Here is a 21,971-nt window from a genome sequence, read left to right on the forward strand (position 1 = left end):
GTTATTCTGCTGTTGAAGCCTATGATAGTGAAGGGGGGAGTTGGAGGGGACACTCGGTGCTGACTGGGGGGGCGAGTTACTGGAGAAACAGCACCGCCTGGTGAGCGGAAGCGGGAGCGTCAGGGAGAGATTGGGACCCTAAGAGGGGGGGTTTGAGAGGAGGGTCAGTGATGGAACTTGGAAGGCAGGTTGGGGACGTTGAGTTCCTTTTTGCAAGAGAGTTGGGCTGAGTTTTATTTTCTGAGGTCCTCCCAGTCTAGAGACGCCCAACTCTAAGCTGGATGCAATTCTCCTCGCTTGTAAAAAAAAAACCAAAATCGTGCTATTTTCATTTCTCTTTCTAGCTGTTGGTGGACCATGTAAAAAAAAAAGCCAAGGACGAACTTCTGAACGAACATTTGCTTTTTGAAGGTCTCATCGCCTTTTCAGGGAGGAAGGCACAGACCGTTGGCAGGTAGTAAAACTTGTTCTGTCTGTGTGTGTGTGTGAAGTTCTGAAACTTTACTAAAAGTTACAAAAAGTTTGTAAAAACCTGTCACAGTTTAAAGAGTCTTGCAGAAGTACAAAGGAAGATTTATAAGGTGGCAGAATGAGGTTGAACCTATTAAATAAATCAGGAAGAATTCTTTCTCTCCAACTGAACATTTCTGCAATCGTTTGAACTTATTTCTCAATACTAATCACTGGGGTCAATGCTGGTTTTTTTCCCATTTTTAAAAAAAAGTCTAAACGGTGACAGTTTGCTGGATTTTTGTCTTGTTAAATATTGTAATTTTTTTTGGATTTGCATTTTTTTTTGCCGGTTACATATTTGCCCTATACAGTCCGGTTAACCCTGTCAGGGCACTGGAAGATGCCAGTTACAGCGCCCCTCTCTTAAAGCGGTACCATAACTCCGTTCTCAAATAATTGACACTTATTAATTGCACAAAATGCCCCAATTTCTTTGGGTTCAATAAAAACTGCACACGTCCTGTTAAAGTAAGTCACACAAAAGTGCCAATTTTATCCCCCGAAAGCGTCAACGCCTTTAAATTGTTCTCTCAATTCTAAAATAGAGTATCTAGAAAAATAATTAAACTATGGCTCATAATGTGAAGCCTCTCGAGGATTAATATGACAAAGGGTTGTTGCATTAGCTTCGGGACCATTAACATCTTGTTTGTTAAAGTGCTTTTATTTTTTAAAAAAACAGTATGGATGGGGTTAATTAATACCACACTGAAAGGCCAGGCTCGTGATGTATGATTCCAACAATCGCTCAGTTCTGGGGATCCGGCCCTTCGCATTTTGATACCGTTTTTTAAAAGAAAAAGTTTTAGGTTTATATTAAAATAATTACCATGGGCTGCTGAAGGGACGTTTCCTGTGCATCTCCGCCCCCTAGTGTTTCCACTGTGCACCGCAGATCCAAGTAACGTCATTTACTGCTGTACTTTATTAACTCATCAGAGAACCGCAGGACCAAAGTACAAGGCTATGCTATTAATTTAATATTCTATTGATTATTGAAGTGTTTCTATTGATTATTCTATTTCAGCTCAACCCCAGAGCTGCAGTTCTTGCAGCATTGGTTAATTACGAATGTCATTGAAGCTCTCTGATAAATGTCAGTTCACGCTTTTAACAGAGTCAGTTGGTCCTTGCCAGACGAGAGTTGGTGGATGCCAGCGACTCCTCCCCAGGCACTGTCAGTTTTGGGCCTGGTGCTGGTTGTTAGGAGATGCTGTGCCAGTGTGTCCCCTGTCTCCCTCCTTTGGCCCAGTACGTTCTCCCCTCAAGCGGTTTTACATCTGCAAGCTACTGCTGTTGTCCAGCTACCTCACCCTCAAGAGTAGACTGGGGCACACTTAGAAGATAAGGCAGGTCAGTGGCTCTACTGGGAAGCAGGCAGGAGTCCCAGTGCGTTCTGGCATTCAGTTGAAACCGCAGCGTAGCACCCAGTCTTTCTTGTGGGTAAGAACAGTGGGCGATGCCCAGGGGTTGTAGCTAACTTAAACAAGTGCCAGTGGGCAACGTGGTCCTTAGTAGTTGTTTGGCCTTTTGTGTACCCACAGACCTTGGCACTGAGCGAGCAGGTGGGGTCTGGTTCTGTAGGACCTGCACGAGCTTGCACAGTGACCTGGGGTCAAATTGACCCCATCTGACCTCACCTGGTAAGAAAGACGGGCATTTTTACCTTTCACAACCTCAGGACGTCCCAAAGCACTTCACAGCCAGTGAAGTACTTCTTGAAGTGTAGTCACTGTTGTAATGTAGGAAACGCAGCAGGCAATTTGCGCACAGCAAGATCCCACAAACAGCAATTTGATAATGGACGGGTAATCAGTTTTAGGTGTTGGTTGAGAGATAAATATTAGCAGGACAACAGGGAGAACTCCCCTGCTCTTCTTCAAAATAGCACTATGGGATCTATTATGTCCACCTGAGAGGGTAGACGGGGCCTCGGTTTAAATCTAATCCGACAGTGCAGCACTGGAGTACCAGCCTAGATTTCATACTCAAACCCCTGGAGTGGGATTTGAACCCACGACCTATCTGACTCAGAGGTGCGAGCGCTACCCACTGAGCCACAGCTGGATCATCCACGATGGCTACCCAGTCATCAGGCATGCTTCAAATTTCTGGCTCACACCTTTTACTCCCACTGTTTGATTTTTTTGTTTCCCCACTGGGTGTGAAGAGAACATCGTCCCCCTCTGTCCCCAGGTTCAATTTCAACCAAGCACAGTGCGACTAGCAGGAAGTCTCTCTGGACATTGATGTAACCTATGTTACTCAGATACATGGACCTTTGTGCACGTTCATGAGAACCCTGGGGGGGGGGTCCCGTGAGTAAGGGGACCTATATTGCCATTGATTCACTGAAGCCCAGGCAGTCAGACCCTTCTGAATCAGGGCTAAAGGGGTTAAATGATGAGGGCAGTTTGCATAGACTAGGCTTGTATTCCCTCGAGTATAGAAGATTAAGGGGTGATCTAATTGAGTTGTTTAAGACGATTAAAGGATTTGATAGGGTGGATCGAGAGAAACTATTTCCTCTGGTGGGGGAGTCCAGAACAAGGGGGCATAACCTTAAAATTAGAGCTATGCCGTTCAGGGGTGATGTCAGGAAGCACTTCTTCACACAAAGGGGAGTGGAAATCTGGAACTCTCTCCCCCAAAAAGCTGTTGAGGCTGTGGGGTCAATTGAAAATTTCAAAACTGAGATTGATCGATTTTTGTTGGACAAGGGTATTAATGGAACCAAGGTGGGTAAATGGAGTTAAGATATAGATCAGCCGTGATCTAATTGAATGGCGGAACAAGCCAGAGGGGCTGAATGGCCTCCTGCTGTTCCTGTGTTCCTATGTAATCTCAATCCTTGCAGATTGCCACTAGTGCCCTGTTGTTGGCTCTCGAGTAACCAACACTGCAGTGCTAGATCAGTCTCATCAGTCAACAGCGCTGACAGCCTGCTCCAGGTCTCTTGCACTGAATCTCCTGGGAGGTGTTTGATATTAGCTTTATTGCCGCATGAAAGGCAGATCCCTTCATTCCTGGGCTGCATCCATCCCAAGAATAAACTTGAATCACCTGGTGCTCGTTGTCCTCCATGGCAACTTTGCTTGTCTTTTCCTTCCCAAAGATCTCCCCATAGTCCTGGTAAGGTACCTCGGGGTCATTGCTCACAATAAGGTTCAACCAGCTGGAGGAGATCTTAAGTCTCCCTGTCAGACTATGTAGGTTTCTGGCAGGGACCCTGACACTCAACAGAAATGTCATAAATCCCGATTGTCACCCTGAGCAGACTCCAATAAATCCATTCTCTGGTGCACTCTGGCCATCTTCTAGGTTATCTAGAGGTTGTTATCTATTTGAGATGGGTCAGCAGTTTGAGTCTGTTGTTGTGGGGTAGGGTCTTCTCTAGCCTCTTCTAGCACCTGCTCCAAGTAGTGGTCTTCCCGGTCCACCTTTCAGTCCTTGGGCCAGTTCTGGGGACTAGTGGCCTCGTAGTTTTTGAAACCAGTTGGAAGATTTACTGTCTCGTCATCCAGGCCCCCTGGGGGGAAATGGGAGGGGCCTGCTGCTGAGTCAGGCCGCCTTTGGTTCTTTGTAAAGGATCCCACAATCAGCTGTTGTAAGGGTGGGATGGAGTTGCACACTGTCTTATCCTAGTAGCTTTAGGACATCTTGAGGTTGTGAAAGGTGCGATCGATATGCAAGTTCTTTCTTTCTTTGTATCATTTGCTTGGCCTTCAAGATGTGCAGCAACCAGTTTGCCTGTTTTGGGCAGTTGGAACTCACCGGGGCTTTTTTTGTTATCTTCAGCCGCTCTTCAAAAGCCAATTCTCCTTGCAGTGGATGGCACTGCCCTTGGGGGACCAGATGGAGTTGGGCATTTGGTCGTAGACCCCGGTTGGATCCTGATGACCGAGCTCACTCCATCCTCGTCCTCCGGCCTAGGCTTCTTGTTGCGAGTTGCTCACGGTGCCTTGCAGCCTTTCCTCTCCTTTGTTACCCAGCAACCTCCACTGGCTCCTAATCCTGCCAACCACACCAACAGAGAGAGCCCGCCAGCAGCAGCAAGCAGCCAACTAACAACAATCGACGAGCTGGTGTCTATACGGTTTGGGATCTTCATTAATGCTGTGTCACACTTTGTCTTTTGGCTACCAGGCTCAATCATGTGACTGGCATTAGCCTGAATGTTACTTGGGACTTTGCCAACAATGTCATCACAATACATGACCATCCATCTGGCCCCTTTTACATAACACTTCTAACTCCTCCCTAAACAGCCAGGAAGAGTAGCCCAACCTTGGTCTCTGGGGAGGGTCTACAGCAGCAAAGCTTTGTTGCATTTCATGATCTTCACTAGGCTCAGGCCTGCTCTGCTTGTTGGCCTGACTGTCTAGGCCTAGATCCCAGGGGATACATCTTTGCTAGACTCTCACTCCATAACTTCTATACTTCTTAACAATTTTGCAGCCAGGATCCCTCGCTCCTCCTGGGGAGGCTCCAGGAAGAGGTTCCTCCTGAGCTCTTTGACATCATTTCTGGTTTCAAACCGTCTGGCAGGAAACTTGGGTTTGCCCCAGACCCATGGGCTTAAATTTTAACAAAGAGAGAGACAAAGGGTCTAGCTTGCTAAGCGCGATTAGGAGTCCAATCATGGACCCCCTCCCCCCCCCCCCCAAGGCCCATTACACATCTAAAAGCTTGGCTGAGATTGACAACTCTTCTCCCCCTCAAGGGAAGCCCCATGGGTCCAGTGTCCATATAGGCCAAGATGTGAGGGCAGGTCTCCTGATCTGTACATGGTCCATGAGAGCAACACAATGACAGCTGAGCTTACCCAAAACATGACTTTGCGTCCGTCTTCACAAACGAGAGGGGCAATGCAGACATTGTAGTTAATGAGGAGGATTGTGAAATATTGGATGGGATAAACATAGTGAGAGAGGAAGTATTAAGGGGATTAGCATCTTTGAAAGTAGGCAAATCACCAGGGCCGGATGAAATGAATCCCAGGCTGTTAAAAGAAGCAAGGGAGGAAATAGCGGAGGCTCTGACCATCATTTTCCAATGCTCACTGGATACAGGTGCGGTGCCAGAGGATTGGAGGACTGCTAACGTTGTACCATTGTTTAAAAAGGGAGTGAGGGATAGACCAAGTAATTACAGGCCAGTCAGTCTAACCTCAGAGGTGGGCAAATTATTGGAATCAATTCTGAGTGACAGGATAAACAGTCACTTAGAAAGACACGGAGTAATCAAGGACAGTCAACAAGGATTTGTTAAGGGAAGGTCATGTCTGACTAGCTTGATTGAATTTTTTTGAGGAGATAACTAGGAGGGTGGATGAGGGTAGTGCGTTTGATGTAGTCTACATGGATTTTAGCAAGGCTTTTGACAAGGTCCCACATGGCAGACTGGTCGAAAAAGTATAAGCCCATGGGATCCAAGGGAAAATGGCAAATTGGATCCAAAATTGGCTCAGTGGCAGGAAGCAAAGGGTAAAGGCCGACGGGTGTTTTTGTGACTGGAAGGCTGTTTCCAGTGGGGTTCCGTAGGGTTCAGTACTAGGTCCCTTGCTTTTTGTGATATATATTAATGATTTAGACTTAAATGTAGGGGGCATGATTAAGAAGTTTGCAGATGATACAAAAATTGGTCGTGTGGTTGATAGTGAGGAAGAAAGCTGTAGACTGCAGGAAGATATCAATGGACTGGTCAGGTGGGCAGACAAGTGGCAAATGGAATTCAATCTGGAGAAGTGTGAGGTAATGCATTTGGGGAGGACAAATAAGGCAAGGGAGTACACAATAAATGAGAGGTGTAGAGGAAGTGAGGGACCTTGGAGTGCATATCCACAGATCCCTGAAGGTAGCAGGACAGGTAGATAAGGTGGTTAAGAAAGTATATGGAATACTTTCCTGTATTAGCCGAGGCATAGAATATAAGAGCAGGGAGGTTATGCTAGAACTGTATAAAACGCTGGTTAGGCCACAGCTTGAGTACTGTGTACAGTTCTGGTCACCACATTATAGGAAAGATGTAATTGCACTAGAGAGGGTACAGAGGAGATTTACGAGGCTGTTGCCAGGACTGGAGAATTTTAGCCATGAGGAAAGATAGGATAGGCTGGGTTTGTTCTCTTTGGAACAGAGGAGGCTGAGGGGTGATTTAATTGAGGTGTACAAAATTATGAGGGGCCAAGATAGAGTGGATAGGAAGGACCTATTTCCCTTAGCAGAGGGGTCAGTGACCAGGGGGCATAGATTTAAAGTGATTGGTAGACGGATTAGAGGGGAGCTGAGGAAAAATGTTTTCACCCAGAGGGTGGTGGGGGTCTGGAACTCACTGCCCAAGAGGGTGGTAGAGGCAGAAACCCTCAACTCATTTAAAAAGTACCTGGATATGCACCTGAAGTGCCGTAACCTACAAGGCTACAGACCAAGTGCTGGAAAGTGGGATTAGACTGGGTGGCTCATTTTCGGCTGGCACGGACATGATGGGCCAATTGACCTCCTTCGGTGCCTTAAATGTTCTATCATTCTATGATTCTAACAGTCACTGTACCTCTGGAGTAATTAATTGAGTGGCTATGGGGGCAGGGCTTACCCAGCATGCAAAGCGGTAGTGAACGCCCTCTATGAAATCACCTGCAGTCCGCCCCTTATTCTTCCCTGCTTTCTCTTGCTCTGGAAATGCCGGGAATTGCCACCACAATCCACGAGCTTGTGAGGTCACCATTTTCTGGTGAGACGGCAAACCAGTGGGCGAGTCTCGCGTCGCGTGCGGGAGAATTGTTGGGCCCTGGCACAGCATTACGGTGGATGGGACCTCCCATTAGAAGATGGAGGGAGCTTGTTGTCGCCGGCTGTTGTGCCACAGAGAGAGAGAAAAGATGCCTCGATCTTAACTTTAATACATTCTTTGAGATGTTGACAGTGTCTCAATGGTGATAAGGTGCTGCGTTAAGGAGAAGCAATTCTTCATTCTTAAGTCCAAAATATCCATCGAATGATTGTGTTAAGCAATAGCTTCCTCTGACCCACAGGCAAGAGTATTACCAACTGAGCCAAGCTCATCCTTTAATGATGTCTAGTATTATTGAAAGAATTAGACACATTCAGAATAGTCATTTGATACGAAATTCTGCCCCAAACTTGGTTGAGGTAGGACGCTAAAAGAAGCAATTGGTAAGACTGAAGTCATCATCTTCAGCCCGCACCACAAGCTCCGTTCCCTCGACACCAATTCCAATCCCCTCCCCGACCACTGTCGCAGGTTAAAGCCGGCATTTCACAATCTCGACATCCTATTTGACTCTAAGCTGAGCTTCCAACCCCATGTTCTCTCCATCACAAAGATCACCCACTTCCACCTCCCCAACTTCACCCGTCTCCACCCCTGCCTCCGCTCATCTGCTGCCGAAACCCCTCGTCCATGCCTTTGTCACGTTCCAGACTTGACTATTCCAATGCTCTCCTGGCCGGCCTCCCATCCTCCACCATTTGTGAACTTCAGCTCATCCAAAACTCTGCTGTCCGTATCTTAACTCGCACCAAGTCCCATTCACCCATCACCCCCTGTGCTTGCTGACCTACATTGGCTCCCGGTCCCCCAGTGCCTCAAATTTAAACTTCTCATCCTTGTGTTTAAATTCCCTCGTGGTCTCGCCCCTCCCTATCTCTGTAACCTCCTCCAGCCCTAAACACCACCCCCCCACCACAACCAAACTCTACGTTCCTCCTCTGGCCTCTTGCGTGTTCCCACCCCTCGCCTCACCATTGGCGGCCATGCCTTCAGCTGCCTAGGCCCCACCCTCTTGAATTCTCTCCGTAAACTCCATCACCTCTCCAACTCCCTGTCCTTCTCTGAGACCCTCTTTAAAACCCATCTCTTGGACCAAGCATTTTGGTCACCCCTCCTTATAGCTCCTTTTTTGTCTCGGCGTCTATTTATTCCTGATCATGCCTCGAAGAAGCATTATGGCTTAGGACATTGTTCCTGTGTTAGAGGCACTAAGTAAATCCGAGCGGTGGTTATTGTTGCATTATGAAGAGTAATTCTGGTTCCAGGCTCTTACACTCCTTGCCTTTGATCTATTTTGCTGTGTTCACCAGGCGTTGTTGCTGAACTGCAGACAGAAAATGCTTTCAAAATATCTCACTTTGCTCCTGATCTCTTGGGGACTCGTTGACCTGGTGAGAGGACAGGCTCTCGATTACAGGCCAGACGTGCCGCCTACTCCAAGTCCAGGAGGGTGCACAGGTAGGGAACGCGGAATCCTCGAGGTTTATCGCTCTCGATGTATTGCGTTGAATTTGAAAACTTGCAGTTCCCCTGCAATGACGAACACTTCAGCCCCGTGGGGCGAAGGCAATGCCCCGTATGCTGCTTAGGCCGAATGACCAGGAGGTGCCGGGTTTGATTCCCTGCCAGTTGCGGTGCTAAAGTTGCCCTCAGCATCTGAATGGCTGTCCAGTGACCCCTGCTGGAAAGTGTGTGTGAGTGTGTGTGTGCTTGTGTATATGCGCGCATGTTTATATGCGTGTACGTGCCAGTTAACACGGGCACGGGCTTGGTTGTGATGCCCTCTGTGGGTGAATAGCTTTCTGACACTGCATTTTAAAAATATTCATTCTCGGGATGTGGGCGTCGCTGGCGAGGCCAGCATTTATTGCCCATCCCTAATTGCCCTTGAGAAGGTGGTGGTGAGCCGCCTTCTTGAACCGCTGCAGTCCGTGTGGTGAAGGTTCTCCCACAGTGCTGTTAGGAAGGGAGTTCCAGGATTTTGACCCAGCGACGATGAAGGAACGGCGATATATTTCCAAGTCGGGATGGTGTGTGACTTGGAAGGGAACGTGCAGTTGGTGTTGTTCCTGTGCGCCTGCTGCCCTTGTCCTTCTAGGTGGTAAAGGTTTGGGAGGTGCTGCCGAAGAAGCCTTGGCGAGTTGCTGCAGTGCATCCTGTAGATTCTGGCTAGTTCTGGAGCACAGGTCTTCGGCACTATAGCCGGGATGTTGTCGGGAGGATGGCCTTTGCTGTGTCCGGCCCACTCAGCCATTTCCTGATATCACGTGGAATGAATCGAATTGGCTGAAGCCTGGCACCTGTGATGGTGATGTCCTCACAGTGAAGAATGGCCAGTTGGATAAGGCCTGCTGCGATCTCTACCCTGGAGTTGCCAACTCTGGTTTCACGTATTTCTGGAGGTTTCATCACATGACCTCCTGCCTCCCAAAGCCCCGCCCACACGCTCTGGCCATTGGTCATCCAACCTGTCCAGCCTCATGGGGCACCGCCTTCCCCACGCCCATCGGAAAGCAAGCAGGCTCTTAATTACCCGATTGGATGATTCTTGACTGTCAGTCAAACAGCCTTTTCACCCCGTCTCCAATATTTTCATAACTAATAAATGAAAACATTCACAAAGAAAATGAAAAGAAAATCACGCACAACTTTTTTCAATGATTTTTCTCCCGGGTCGCTCATAGCAGCGTCCTGGAAATGAATCTGTAATTCCTGGAGACTCCTGGAAGGTTGACAACCCCTACAGTAGCCCAGCAAGGGTGTGAAACTGATCGACCGACCGTCACGAAATTCACCCCAATTTGTCATTTCTATCCAAATCAAATGAGTGGCTACTATAATGGTCGGTCGCTCCAAGGCAGCAGATTTCCATCTGGGCGGCAAGTTGAAAATCTACCCCAGAAAATCTACCTTCAGAAAAATGGATGAAAGAGGGATGACACATTGAATAAAATGGTTCAGAATTGGGCAGTCACAGTCAGTAGCAAGGGAGTTATTTCAGGTTGGCTCATACACGGTCGCCAAGGGGTAGCTACAAATTCTAGTCGTTCTTGTGACAAGAGTGCTGAGCTCCCAACCAAAAGGCCTTTGAGTTTTTAAAAAAAAGGCCCAGGCCCACCAGCTAATATTGACCCTCACTGTTGTTTCAGTTCTTCTCCAGGCCACTAGTTGGAGCACCTGGTGCTGTTGACAGCAGAAGGGAAATCCTGTCAGGCTAATCTCATGCAACCGAAGCAGGAGCTGCTCATATCTAAAGCCCATCCTCACAGATTTTCATGAGGGCATCTCTCAAGCTGATTTCACCTTTGGAAACTGCACTCGGCGGATAATTTACCTGGGCTGGAGTTAGTAGTGTGAAATAAATTTACTGCCTTGTGTCCCTCAGTTAGAGTAGGGTTGTCAATTCTGGTAGGTCGGCTTAATCACATGACCTCCCATCTCCAACTGCCTCACCCAGTCAAACATCCTTTTTTTCGAACTCATCTTCAATATTTTTATAACAAAAGTGTTCAAAGAAAATGGAAAAAAACCCCCCACACATTTCATTTAATGCCCCAATGATTTTTCTCCTGGGTTACTCGCAGCGTCTGCGGGACAGTGATGGGGGGAGGGGAAAGCGGAATTCACGTTTTTGTGGGTCTGTTGTCTGATTCACTGTCTCCGCTCCGGCCCATTAGAGAACACCGCTGGACAGAAGCATTAGTTGGGGAGAGGGCTGGTGTGGCAATTATCTGCCGCAATGTCGACGTGCTGCTAGTTGGCTCGGCTGCCACATTCAGGCGTGTCAAGTCGCAGTCGTGAAGTGAGACTCACTCATTTTGTGGCTTCGGAAGTAATCTGTTTAAAGTATCCCGTTCCTGAATATATCGCAGGATGCACTGCAGCAACTCGCCAAGGCTTCTTCGACAGCACCTCCCAAACCCGCGACCTCTACCGCCTAGAAGGACAAGGGCAGCAGGTACATGGGAACAACACCACCTGCACGTTCCCCTCCAAGTCACACACCATCCCGACCTGGAAATATATTGCTGTTCCTTCATCGTCGCTGGGTCAAAATCCTGGAACTCCCTTCCTAACAGCACTGTGGGAGAACCGTCACCACACGGACTGCAGCGGTTCAAGAAGGCGGCTCACCACCACCTTCTCAAGGGCAATTAGGGATGGGCAATAAATGCTGGCCTTGCCAGCGACGCCCACATCCCATGAATGAATGAGAAAAAAACTCCCATATTAAATGAGTTTGTGATCTGTCTTGTGCTTTTTCTTTTGATTGTAATCTCACTCCTAACCTCTCTCTTATGTTGACACTTTTGCATCTTGGAGGAAAGCTATGAGGTAGATTACTGAATCCCACCTCCACCCTCACCCCACCCTTTGGCCGCGGTTAGTGTGTGGCCCAATAGGTTTACAGACCCCACCACCTATGCCATTCACGTTTATCATGGGCAGCGTTAAACATTTGCCCATACTATTAGAGTCAATTATAAAGGCGCCGTGTACAATGTACGCTGCCTATTTTGGCCAGTCCTTCGCACCTCGATAACCCCCTGTATGGTATGTACCGCTGTGCGGTGCTCAGTTTTTACGTCCAGGAAGCGGTGCTGCCAGGTGTCTCTCCCGCGATTCTCTCTTAGCTGGCAGACTGGCATTTTCAGTTGCTGCTTTTGTAGGTCAGAACAGGAACGGAGTGGGAGCTGCATCCCACGCCCAGCCCATATTTCAGCGAGCAGTAGAGCCTGCAAGGGACCGCAGCAGTGGCGATTGGTTTTAAACATCCTCCGCATATAGTGGGCAAATCGTGTCAATGCCAACGTGCCTGTTATAAGACCATAAGAGATAGGAGCAGGAATAGGCCATTCGGCCCCTCGAACCTGCTCCGCTATTTAATGAGATCATGGCTGATCTGATTTTTACCTCAACTCCACTTTCCCGCCCTTTCCCCATATCCTTTGACTCCCTTGCTGATCAAAAATTTGTCAGCCTTGAATGTATTCAATGACTCAGCCTCCACAGCTTTTGGGGTAAAGAATTCCAAAGATTCAGGACCCTCTGGGAGAAGAAATTCCTCCTCATTTCCGTCTTAAACGGGCGACCCCTTATTCTGAGACTATGCCCCCTAGTTTTACATTCCCCCATGAGGGGTAACATCCTCTCAGCATCTACCCTATCGAGTCCCCTCAGAATCTTGTATGTTTCTATAAGATCCCCTCTCATTCTTCTAAACTCCAATGAGTATAGACCCAACCTGTTCAATCTTTCCTCATAAGACAACCCTTCCATACCCGGAATCAACCTAGTGAACCTTCTCTGAACTGCCTCCAATGCAAGTATGTCCTTCCTTAAATAAGGGCACCAGAACTGTACGCAGTACTCCAGGTGTGGTCTCACCAGCACCCTGTACAGTTGTAGCATGACTTCCCTGCTTTTATACTCCATCCCCCTAGAAATAAAGGCCAATATTCCGTTTGCCTTCTGGATTACCTGCTGCACCTGTATGTTGACTTTTGTGTTTCATGTACGAGGACACCCAGATCCCTCTGTACCGCAGCATTTTGTAGTATTTCTCCATTCAAATCCTCGCTCTCAAATTGGATGTGAAATTCTATCATGTTATGATCATGTTATAAGCAGTGGGTTGGGGGGGGTACGGACGGACGGCGCTCTTAAATACTTCCTCAGCCTTCAAGACCTTTCTGAATGTCTTTTTTGTTCTTTCTTTGGTTGTATTTCAGGGAAGCAGGAATGTCTGGTGAGCGTGTACTTTGTCCTCGATACTTCGGAGAGCGTCGCCCTGCAGACCCGTATCCACGGCAACCTGGTGGAACTAACCAAACTCTTCACCGAGGACATTGTAATGAAGATGGTGAATGGAGCATTCAAGGACCGGGTGAAAATCATCTGGGAGTTCGGGGGCTTGCACTTCTCCGACAGGGTGGTCGAATTTAGCCGGATAACCCCTGATCAAAATGACTTCATCTCGGCCCTGAGAAACGTCAATTACATAGGCCGCGGCACTTTCACAGACTGTGCCCTGGAACAGATGACGGAGAAAGTAAAGCAGCAGGCCCGGTCGGACTCCTCGATCCGCTTTGCCATCGTCATCACCGATGGTCACGTGACAGGGAGTCCTTGTGGGGGCATACAGCTCATGGCTGAAAGGGCCAGGGACTTCGGCATCAGGATATTTGCCGTGTCTATCGATGACCTCCTGTACGAGCAGGGCCTTAAGACCATTGCCAACTTCCCGCACGAGCTCTACCGAAACAGTTACGCAGCAACACCTACAAAGGATAGCCGACCACCAGATAAGACCGCTGATCGAATCATTCAAGTTATGGTAAGTGCTCTTTGTTTTAAAGCATCTGTACTTTGAACCATTTTTGGTTTTGCCCTATATTAACCTGTGGCTTTTATCTGTGAAGAACTGCCCAGTTCTCAGGTGTGTGTCAGCTGGGCCTCAAGATCATCACACATCTTACATTATGGGTATATGTAAGGAATCTGACAACACCAGGTTATAGTCCAACAGTTTTATTTGAAAATCACAAGCTTTCGGAGGCTTTCTCCTTCGTCAGGTGAGTGTGGGATTCCATGGAAGGTTACCGCATATATACCTTCCATGGAATCCCACACTCACCTGACGAAGGAGCAAGCCTCCGAAAGCTTGTGATTTTCAAATAAAACTGTTGGACTATAACCTGGTGTTGTAAGATTCCTTACATTTGTCCACCCCGGTCCATCACCGGTATCTCCACATCATTATGGGTATAGACCTGAGATCAACAGACATCTGAGGTTATAGGTATAGTCCAGAGACTTAAGATCAACAGACATCTTAAGTTATAGGTATACTGCTGGGACCTAAGATCACCTGACATTTTGAGTCATTGGTATCAAGCTAGGCCGTAAGATCAACAGATATCTTAGGCTCTGGGTGTAGTGCGGAAACCTGAGACTAGCAGACATCATAGGTTATGGGTATAGTGCTGGACGCTGAGATCAACAGACATCTTAGGTTCTAGGTACGGTGCTGGGTCCTGAGATCAACAGATGTCTTAAGCTGCAAGTCTACTGCTCGATCAGTCTGAGAGTAGTAGCTGCAGAGAGCTGGTAGCACCAGAGTTATACTGTGCGCTGTGAAACTCCATTCCCGCTCATGGGCAGAGCTTTGTTCCCAGCCAATAAATGTTAAAAGTTTTGAGAACGCAGGTGGTCTTCACTATAAAAACCTTTTTAAAAAAAACCTCTGTGGTTCACACTTTATGAAGTGCACAGGAGATGCAATGCTGTTTGACAAGGTACTGCAGTGTCCAGCCCAAGCTGTGTGAGGCAGTCACACCGGTATATTCTGCATTGAGTGACAGCTGTGGCTCAGTGGATAGTACTCTTATCTCTGAGTTCGAAGGTTGTAGGTTCAAGCCTCCAGTGATAAAAGAATACAATTTCTGAGTCCATGCCTGCAGTAAAGTACCTTGCCTACTGTCACAACATAGTGAAAATGACCAACATGGATCCCATGATTTACTGATGTGTGTTTTTGGCAGGTGAGAAATCACGCCATATGCCCTCATGTGAGCTCAGCTCTCTCCTGGAAGTGAGGATGCAGCCAACAGTATAACTCTAGTGCTGCCTGCTGCTGTCTGCAGATACTACTCTTAGACTGATAGAGCTGACTTGGAAAATCTGCCCACACTTTTCCAGAGCAGAGACCACTCACGGTGATGGATAAATGGCATTGTAAATGCACTCAAAGGCCTAAGTCATAGATAGAGGATGAAGCGTTCTACAGGGTTAAGGATTGACCAATCTACAGGATTAAGGCTGGACAGTTCTACAGGGTTAAGGATTGACCAGTCTACAGGATTAAAGCTGGACAGTTCTACAGGGTTAAGGATTGACCAGTCTACAGGTTTAAGGCCGGACAGTTCTACACGGTTAAGGCTGGACAGTTCTACAGGGTTAAGGATTGACCAGTCTACAGGGTTAAGGATTGACCAGTCTACAGGATTAAGGCTGGACAGTTCTACAGGGTTAAGGATTGACCAGTCTACAGGATTAAGGCTGGACAGTTCTACAGGGTTAAGGATTGACAATTATACATGGTTAAGGAGTAACATTTCCATGGAGTTAAGGAGTTATGGTTCTAGACTTAAAGATGGACAGTTCTGCAGGAGTAAGGACTGACAATTCCACAGGGCTAATGATTGACAGTTCTCTAGGATTAAGAATGGACAGTTCCATGTGGTTAATGATTGACTGTTCTACACGGTTTAGAATATACAGTTCTACAGGCTTAGGGATTGTACAATCTGCAGGGTTCTGGATGAACAGTTCTACAGGTTTAAGGATTGACAGTTCTACGGGGCTAATGATTGACCGTTGTACAAGGTTGAGGATTGATAACTCTACACGTTTAAAGATTGATAGTTCTACAGGATTAAGGATTAACCGATCTACAGGATTAAGGATTGACTGTTCTACAGGATTAAGGATGCACAGTTCTACATGGTTAAGGAGTGATATTTCTACAGGATTAAGGATGGACCAATTTACATGGTTGAGGAGTGATAGTTATATAGGATTGAGGATGGACAGTTCTGTGGGGTTAAGGTTGGACAGTTCTATAGGGTTAAGGAGTGATAGTTCTATAATGGATAGAAAACAAAGAGTAGTCAAACCAAATTTGCAAAAGTAGTTATCAGGACGAGTTCATGGAATGTATTCAAGACAGTTTTCTAGAACAATATGTTGAGGAACCAAATGGCTACAGGCTATTCTAGATCTAGTATTGTGTAATGAGACAGGGTTAATTAGTAACCCGATAGTTAACGATCCTCTGAGGGAGAATGATCATAATATGATAGAATTTTATATTGAGGTTGAAAGTGATGTATTTAAGTCCAAAACTGATGGCAGAGACCAGCACGTGAATGCAAAAGACAAGGCTGATGCGTTTGCAACCATCTTCAGCCAGAGGTGCCGAGTGGACGATCCATCTCAGCCTCCTCCCGATATCCCCACCATCACAGAAGCCAGTCTTCAGCCAATTCAATTCACTCCACGTGATATCAAGAAACGGCTGAGTGCACTGGATACAGCAAAGGCTATGGGCCCCGACAACATCCCAGCTGTAGTGCTGAAGACTTGTGCTCCAGAACGAGCCGCGCCTCTAGCCAAGCTGTTCCAGTACAGCTACAACACTGGCATCCACCCGACAATGTGGAAAATTGCCCAGGAATGTCCTGTCCACAAAAAGCAGGACAAATCCAATCCGGCCAATTACCAGCCCATCAGTCCACTCTCAATCATCAGCAAAGTGAAGGAAGGTGTCGTTGACAGTGCTATCAGGCGGCGCTTACTCACCAATAACCTGCTCACCGATGCTCAGTTTGGGTTCTGCCAGGAGCACTCGGCTCCAGACCTCATTACAGCCTTGGTCCAAACATGGACAAAAGAGCTGAATTCCAGAGGTGAGGTGAGAGTGACTGCCCTTGACATCAAGGCAGCATTTGACCGAGTGTGGCATCAGGGAGCCCTAGTAAAATTGAAGTCAATGGGAATCAGGGGGAAAACTCCCCAGTGGCTGGAGTCATACCTAGCGCAAAGGAAGATGGTAGTGGTTGTTGGAGGCCAATCATCTCAGCCCCAGGATATTGCTGCAGGAGTTCCTCAGGGCAGTGTCCTCGTCCCAACCATCTTCAGCTGCTTCATCAGCGACCTTCCCTCCATCATAAGATCAGAAATGGGGATGTTCACTGATGATTGCACAGTGTTCAGTTCCATTCACAATCCCTCAGATAATGAAGCAGCCTGTGCCTGCATGCAGCAAGATCTGGACAACATCCAGGCTTGGGCTGATAAGTAGCAAGTAACATTTGTGCCAGATAAGTGCAAGGCAATTACCATCTCCAACAAGAGAGAGTTTAACCACCTCCCTTTGACATTCAACAACATTACCATCGCCAAATCCCCCACCATCAACATCCTGGGGGTCACCATTGATCAGAAACTTAACTGGACCAGCCACATAAATACTGTGGCTACAAGAGCAGGTCAGAGGCTGGGTATTCTGCGGAGAGTGACTCACCTCCTGACTCCCCAAAGCCTCAAGTCTTGAGTGTGATGGAATACTTTCCATTTGACTGGATGAGTGTAGCTCCAACAACACTCAAGAAGCTCCACACCATCCAGGACAAAGCAGCCTGCTTGATTGGCACCCCATCCACCACCTTAAACATTCACTCCCTTCACCACCGGCGCACTGTGGCTGCATTGTGTACCATCCACAGGATGCACTGCAGCAACTCGCCAAGGCTTCTTCGACAGCACCTCCCAAACCCGCGACCTCTACCACCGAGAAGGACAAGGGCAGCAGGCACATGGGAACACCTCCACCTGCACGTTCCCCTCCAAGTCACCCGCCATCCTGACTTGGAAATATATCACCGTTCTTTCATTGTCGCTGGGTCAAAATCCTGGAACTCCCTTCCTAACAGCACTGTGGGAGAACCTTCACCACACGGACTGTAGCGGTTCAAAAAGGCGGCTCACCACCACCTTCTCAAGGGCAATTAGGGTTGGGCAATAAATGCTGGCCTTGCCGACAATGCCCACATCCCATGAATGAATAAAAAAAACATAGTTAAGGACTGACACTTCTACAGGGTTAAGTTTTTACAACTCGACAGAGTTAAGTTTTGACAATCCTACAGGGCTAACGATTGGCAGTTCTTCGTGGTTAAGGATTGTCAATCCTACAGAGTTAAGAATCATGGAGTAGAATCATAGAATGGTTACAGCACGGAAGGAGGCCATTCGGCCCACGCCCCTGCCCTATCCCTGTAGCCCTGCAAATTTTTTCCCTTCAAGTACATATCCAATTCCCTTTTGAAAGCCACAATTGAATCTGCCTCCCCCACCCCCCTCAGGCAGTGCATTCGAGATCACAACCACTCGCTGTGTAAAAAAGTTTTTCCTCATGTCGCCTTTGGTTCATTTTCCAATCATCTTTTTCCAAATCTGTGTCCTCTGGTCCTTGACCCTTTCGCCAATGGAACCGTTTCTCTCGATCTACTCTGTCTAGACCCCTCATGATTTTGAACACCTCTATCAAATCTCCTCTCAACCTTCTCTGCTCTAAGAATTATCAATCCACGGATTGACAATTCTACAGGGTTAGGAATTGATAGTTCCACAGATTTGAGGATTGACAGCTCTACAGGGTGAAGGATCGACAGTTCTACAGTGTTAAGGAGTGATACTTTCAAAGGATTAATGATTGACCAATTTATAGGGTTGAGGAGTGATAGTGCTTCATATTTAAGTATATTCAGTTTTACAGGGTTAAGGATGGACAGTTCCACGGAGATAAGGAGTGATTGTTCGAAATAGTTAAGGATGAACAGTTCTACAGGGTTAAGGATTGACAATTCTACAGGGTTAAGGATTGACAATTCTACAGGGTTAAGGATTGACAATTCTACAGGGTTAAGGATTGACAATTCTACAGGTTTAAGGATTGACAATTCTACAGGGTTAAGGATTGACAATTCTACAGGGTTAAGGATTGACAATTCTACAGAGTTAAGGATTGAGAATTGTATAATGTTAAGGGTGGACAATTCTACAGGGTTAAGGATTGACAAGTTTACAGAGTTAAGTATTCAGAATTCTATAGGGTTAATGGTTGATAGTTCTACAGGCTGAAGGATTGATAATTCCACAGGGTTAAGAATAGATTGTTCTACAGGGTTAACGATTAACAGTTCCACACGGTTAAGTTAAGAACATAAGAACATAAGAAATAGGAGCAGGAGTAGGTCATACGGCCCCTCGTGCCTGCTCCGCCATTCAATCAGATCATGGCTGATCTTCAACCTCAACTCCACCTTCCCACCCAATCCCCATATCCCTTGATTCCCCTAGAGTCCAGAAATCTGTCTACCTCAGCCTTGAATATATTCAAAGGCTCATTATCCACAGCCCTTTGAGGTAGAGAATTCCAAGGATTCACAACCCCCTGGGTGAAGAAATTCCTCCTCATTTCAGTCTTAAATGGCCGACCCCTTATCCTGAGACTACACCCCCTAGTTCTAGACTCTTCAGCCAGGGGAAACAGCCTCACAGCATCTACCCTGTCAAGCCCCCTCAGAATCTTATATGTTTCAATGAGATCTCCTCTCATTCTTCTAAACTCCAGACTGTATAGGCCCAGTCTTCTCAATCTCTCCTCTTAGGAGAGCCCTCTCATCCCAGGAATTAATCTAGTGAACCTTTGTTGCACTGCCTCTAAGGCAAGCATATCCTTCCTTAAATAAGGAGACCAAAACTGTACGCAGTACTCCAGGTGAGGTCTCATCAAAGACCTGCACAATTGTAAACAATTTTACAACACCAAGTTATAGTCCAACAAATTTATTTTAAATTCCACAAGCTTTCAGAGGCTTCCTCCTTCGTCAGGTGAACGGTGTGGAAATGAGATTTTCGAATCCTTCGCATTTTAAAATCACAGAACAATGCCTGGTGATTATCACCAGGCATTGTTCTGTGATTTTAAAATGCGAAGGATTCGAAAATCTCATTTCCACACCGTTCACCTGATGAAGGAGGAAGCCTCCGAAAGCTTGTGGAATTTAAAATAAATTTGTTGGACTATAACTTGGTGTTGTAAAATTGTTTACAGTTGTCAACCCCAGTCCATCACCGGCATCTCCACATCATGCACAATTGTAGCAAGACTTCCTTACTCTTGTACTCCAGCCCCCTTGCAATAAAAGACAAAATTCCATTTGCCTTCCCAATTGCTTGCTGTACCTGCATGCTAACTTTCTTTGCTTCTTGTTCAAGGACACCCAGATCTCTCTGAACATCATTTAAAAAATATTCTGTTCTTCTATTCTTCCTACCAAAGTGAATAACCTCACATTTCCCCACATTATACTCTATCTGCCACCTTCTTGCCCAATCACTTAACCTGTCTATATCCCTTTGTAGACTCTTTGTGTCCTCCTCACAGCTTACTTTCCCAACTAGCTTTGTATCATCAGCAAACTTGGATACATTACACTTGGTCCCTTCATCTAAGTCATTAATATAGATTGTAAATAGCTGAGGCCCAAGTACTGATCCTTGTGACACCCCACTAGTTACAGTCTGCCAACCTGAGAATGACCCGTTTATCCCTACTCTCTTTTCTGTCCATTAATCAATCCTCTATCAATGCTAATATATTACCCTCAACCCCATGAGCCCTTATCTTGAATAACAACCTTTTATGTGGCACCTTATCGAATGCCTTTTGGAAATCCAAATATACTACATCCACTGGTTCCCCTTTATCTATCCTGCTAATTACATCCTCAAAGAACTCTTATAAATTTGTTAAACACGATTTCCCTTTCATAAAACCATGTTGACTCTGTCTAATCATATTATGATTTTCTAAGTGCCCTGTTACCACTTCCTTAATAATAGATTCCAGCATTTTCCCGATGACTGATGTCAGGCTAACTGGCCTGTAGTTCCCTGTTTTCTCTCTCCCTCCTTTTTTGAATAGCGGGTTTACATTTGCTACCTTCCAATCCACTGGGACTGTTCTAGAATCTGGGGAATTTTGGAAATTCATAACCAATCCATCCACTATCACTGCAGCCACCTCTTTTAAAACCCTAGGATGTAGACTGTCAGGTCCAGAGGATTTGTCGCCATTAGTTTCTCAAGTGCTTTTTCTCTACTGATAATAATTACTTTAAGTTCCTCACTCTCATTAGACCCTTGATTCCCTACTATTTCTGGTATGTTTTTTGTGTCTTCTACTGTGAAGACAGATACAAAATATTTGTTTAATGTCTCTGCCATTTCCTGATTCCCCATTATAATTTCTCCTGTCTCAGCCTCTAAGAGACCAACGTTTACTTTTGCTACTCTCTTCCTTTTTACATACTTGTAGAAGCTCTTACAATCCGTTTTTATATTTCTTGCTAGTTTACTCTCATATTCTATTTTCTCCCTTTTTATCGATTTTTTGGTCATCTTTAGTGGTTTCTAAACTCTCCCAATCCTCAGGCTTACTACTATTCTTCACAACATTATATGCCTCTTCCTTTAATCTAATACTATCCTCAACTTCTTTAATTAGCCACGGATGGATCACTTTTCCCATGGAGTTTTTATTTCTCAATGGAATGTATACTCGTGAAGAATTTTGAAATATTTCTTTGAATGTCTGTCATTGCTTATCTACCGTCATACCTTTTAATCTAATTTCCCAATCTACCTTAGCCAAATCACCCCTCTTACCAATGAAATTAGCTTTATTTAAATTTAAGAGTCTAGTTTCGGACTTAATTATGTCACTCTCAAACTGAATATGGAATTCTATCATATTATGATCACTCTTCCCCAGAGGATCCTTTTACTATGAGATTACTAATTATCCATGTCTCATTACACAATACAAGGTCTTAAATAGCCTGTTCCCTAGTTGGTTCCATGACATATTGCTCTAGGAAACTATCTCAAATGCATTCCATGAACTCGTCCTCCAGACTACCTTTGCCAATATGATTTGCCCAGTCTATATGAAGATTAAATTCCCCTACGATTATTGCATTACCTTTGTTACAAGCTCCTATTATTTCTTGATTGATACTCTGTCCAATTGTATA

The 21,971-nt window shown here is 46.1% G+C and overlaps 1 protein-coding gene across 2 annotated transcripts in view; it reads left to right on the forward strand.

The window, feature by feature from the left end:
• The first annotated feature begins 237 nt into the window (after positions 1 to 237).
• col6a2 (collagen, type VI, alpha 2) overlaps positions 238 to 21,971 on the forward strand; it is a 138,236-nt gene continuing 116,502 nt past the window's right edge. Inside the window, exons 1-3 of one of the 2 annotated variants that reach the window (XM_067988107.1) lie at positions 238 to 454; positions 8,616 to 8,763; positions 13,038 to 13,642. In XM_067988107.1, the coding sequence (XP_067844208.1) occupies positions 8,643 to 8,763; positions 13,038 to 13,642 (726 nt within the window). In that variant the 5' untranslated portion in view covers positions 238 to 454; positions 8,616 to 8,642. The remainder of the gene's footprint in view (positions 455 to 8,615; positions 8,764 to 13,037; positions 13,643 to 21,971) is intronic. The other variant, XM_067988105.1, reaches the window with a different exon arrangement.

The sequence above is a fragment of the Heptranchias perlo genome, chromosome 7 (assembly GCF_035084215.1).
Source record: "Heptranchias perlo isolate sHepPer1 chromosome 7, sHepPer1.hap1, whole genome shotgun sequence".
Taxonomy (NCBI): domain Eukaryota; kingdom Metazoa; phylum Chordata; class Chondrichthyes; order Hexanchiformes; family Hexanchidae; genus Heptranchias; species Heptranchias perlo.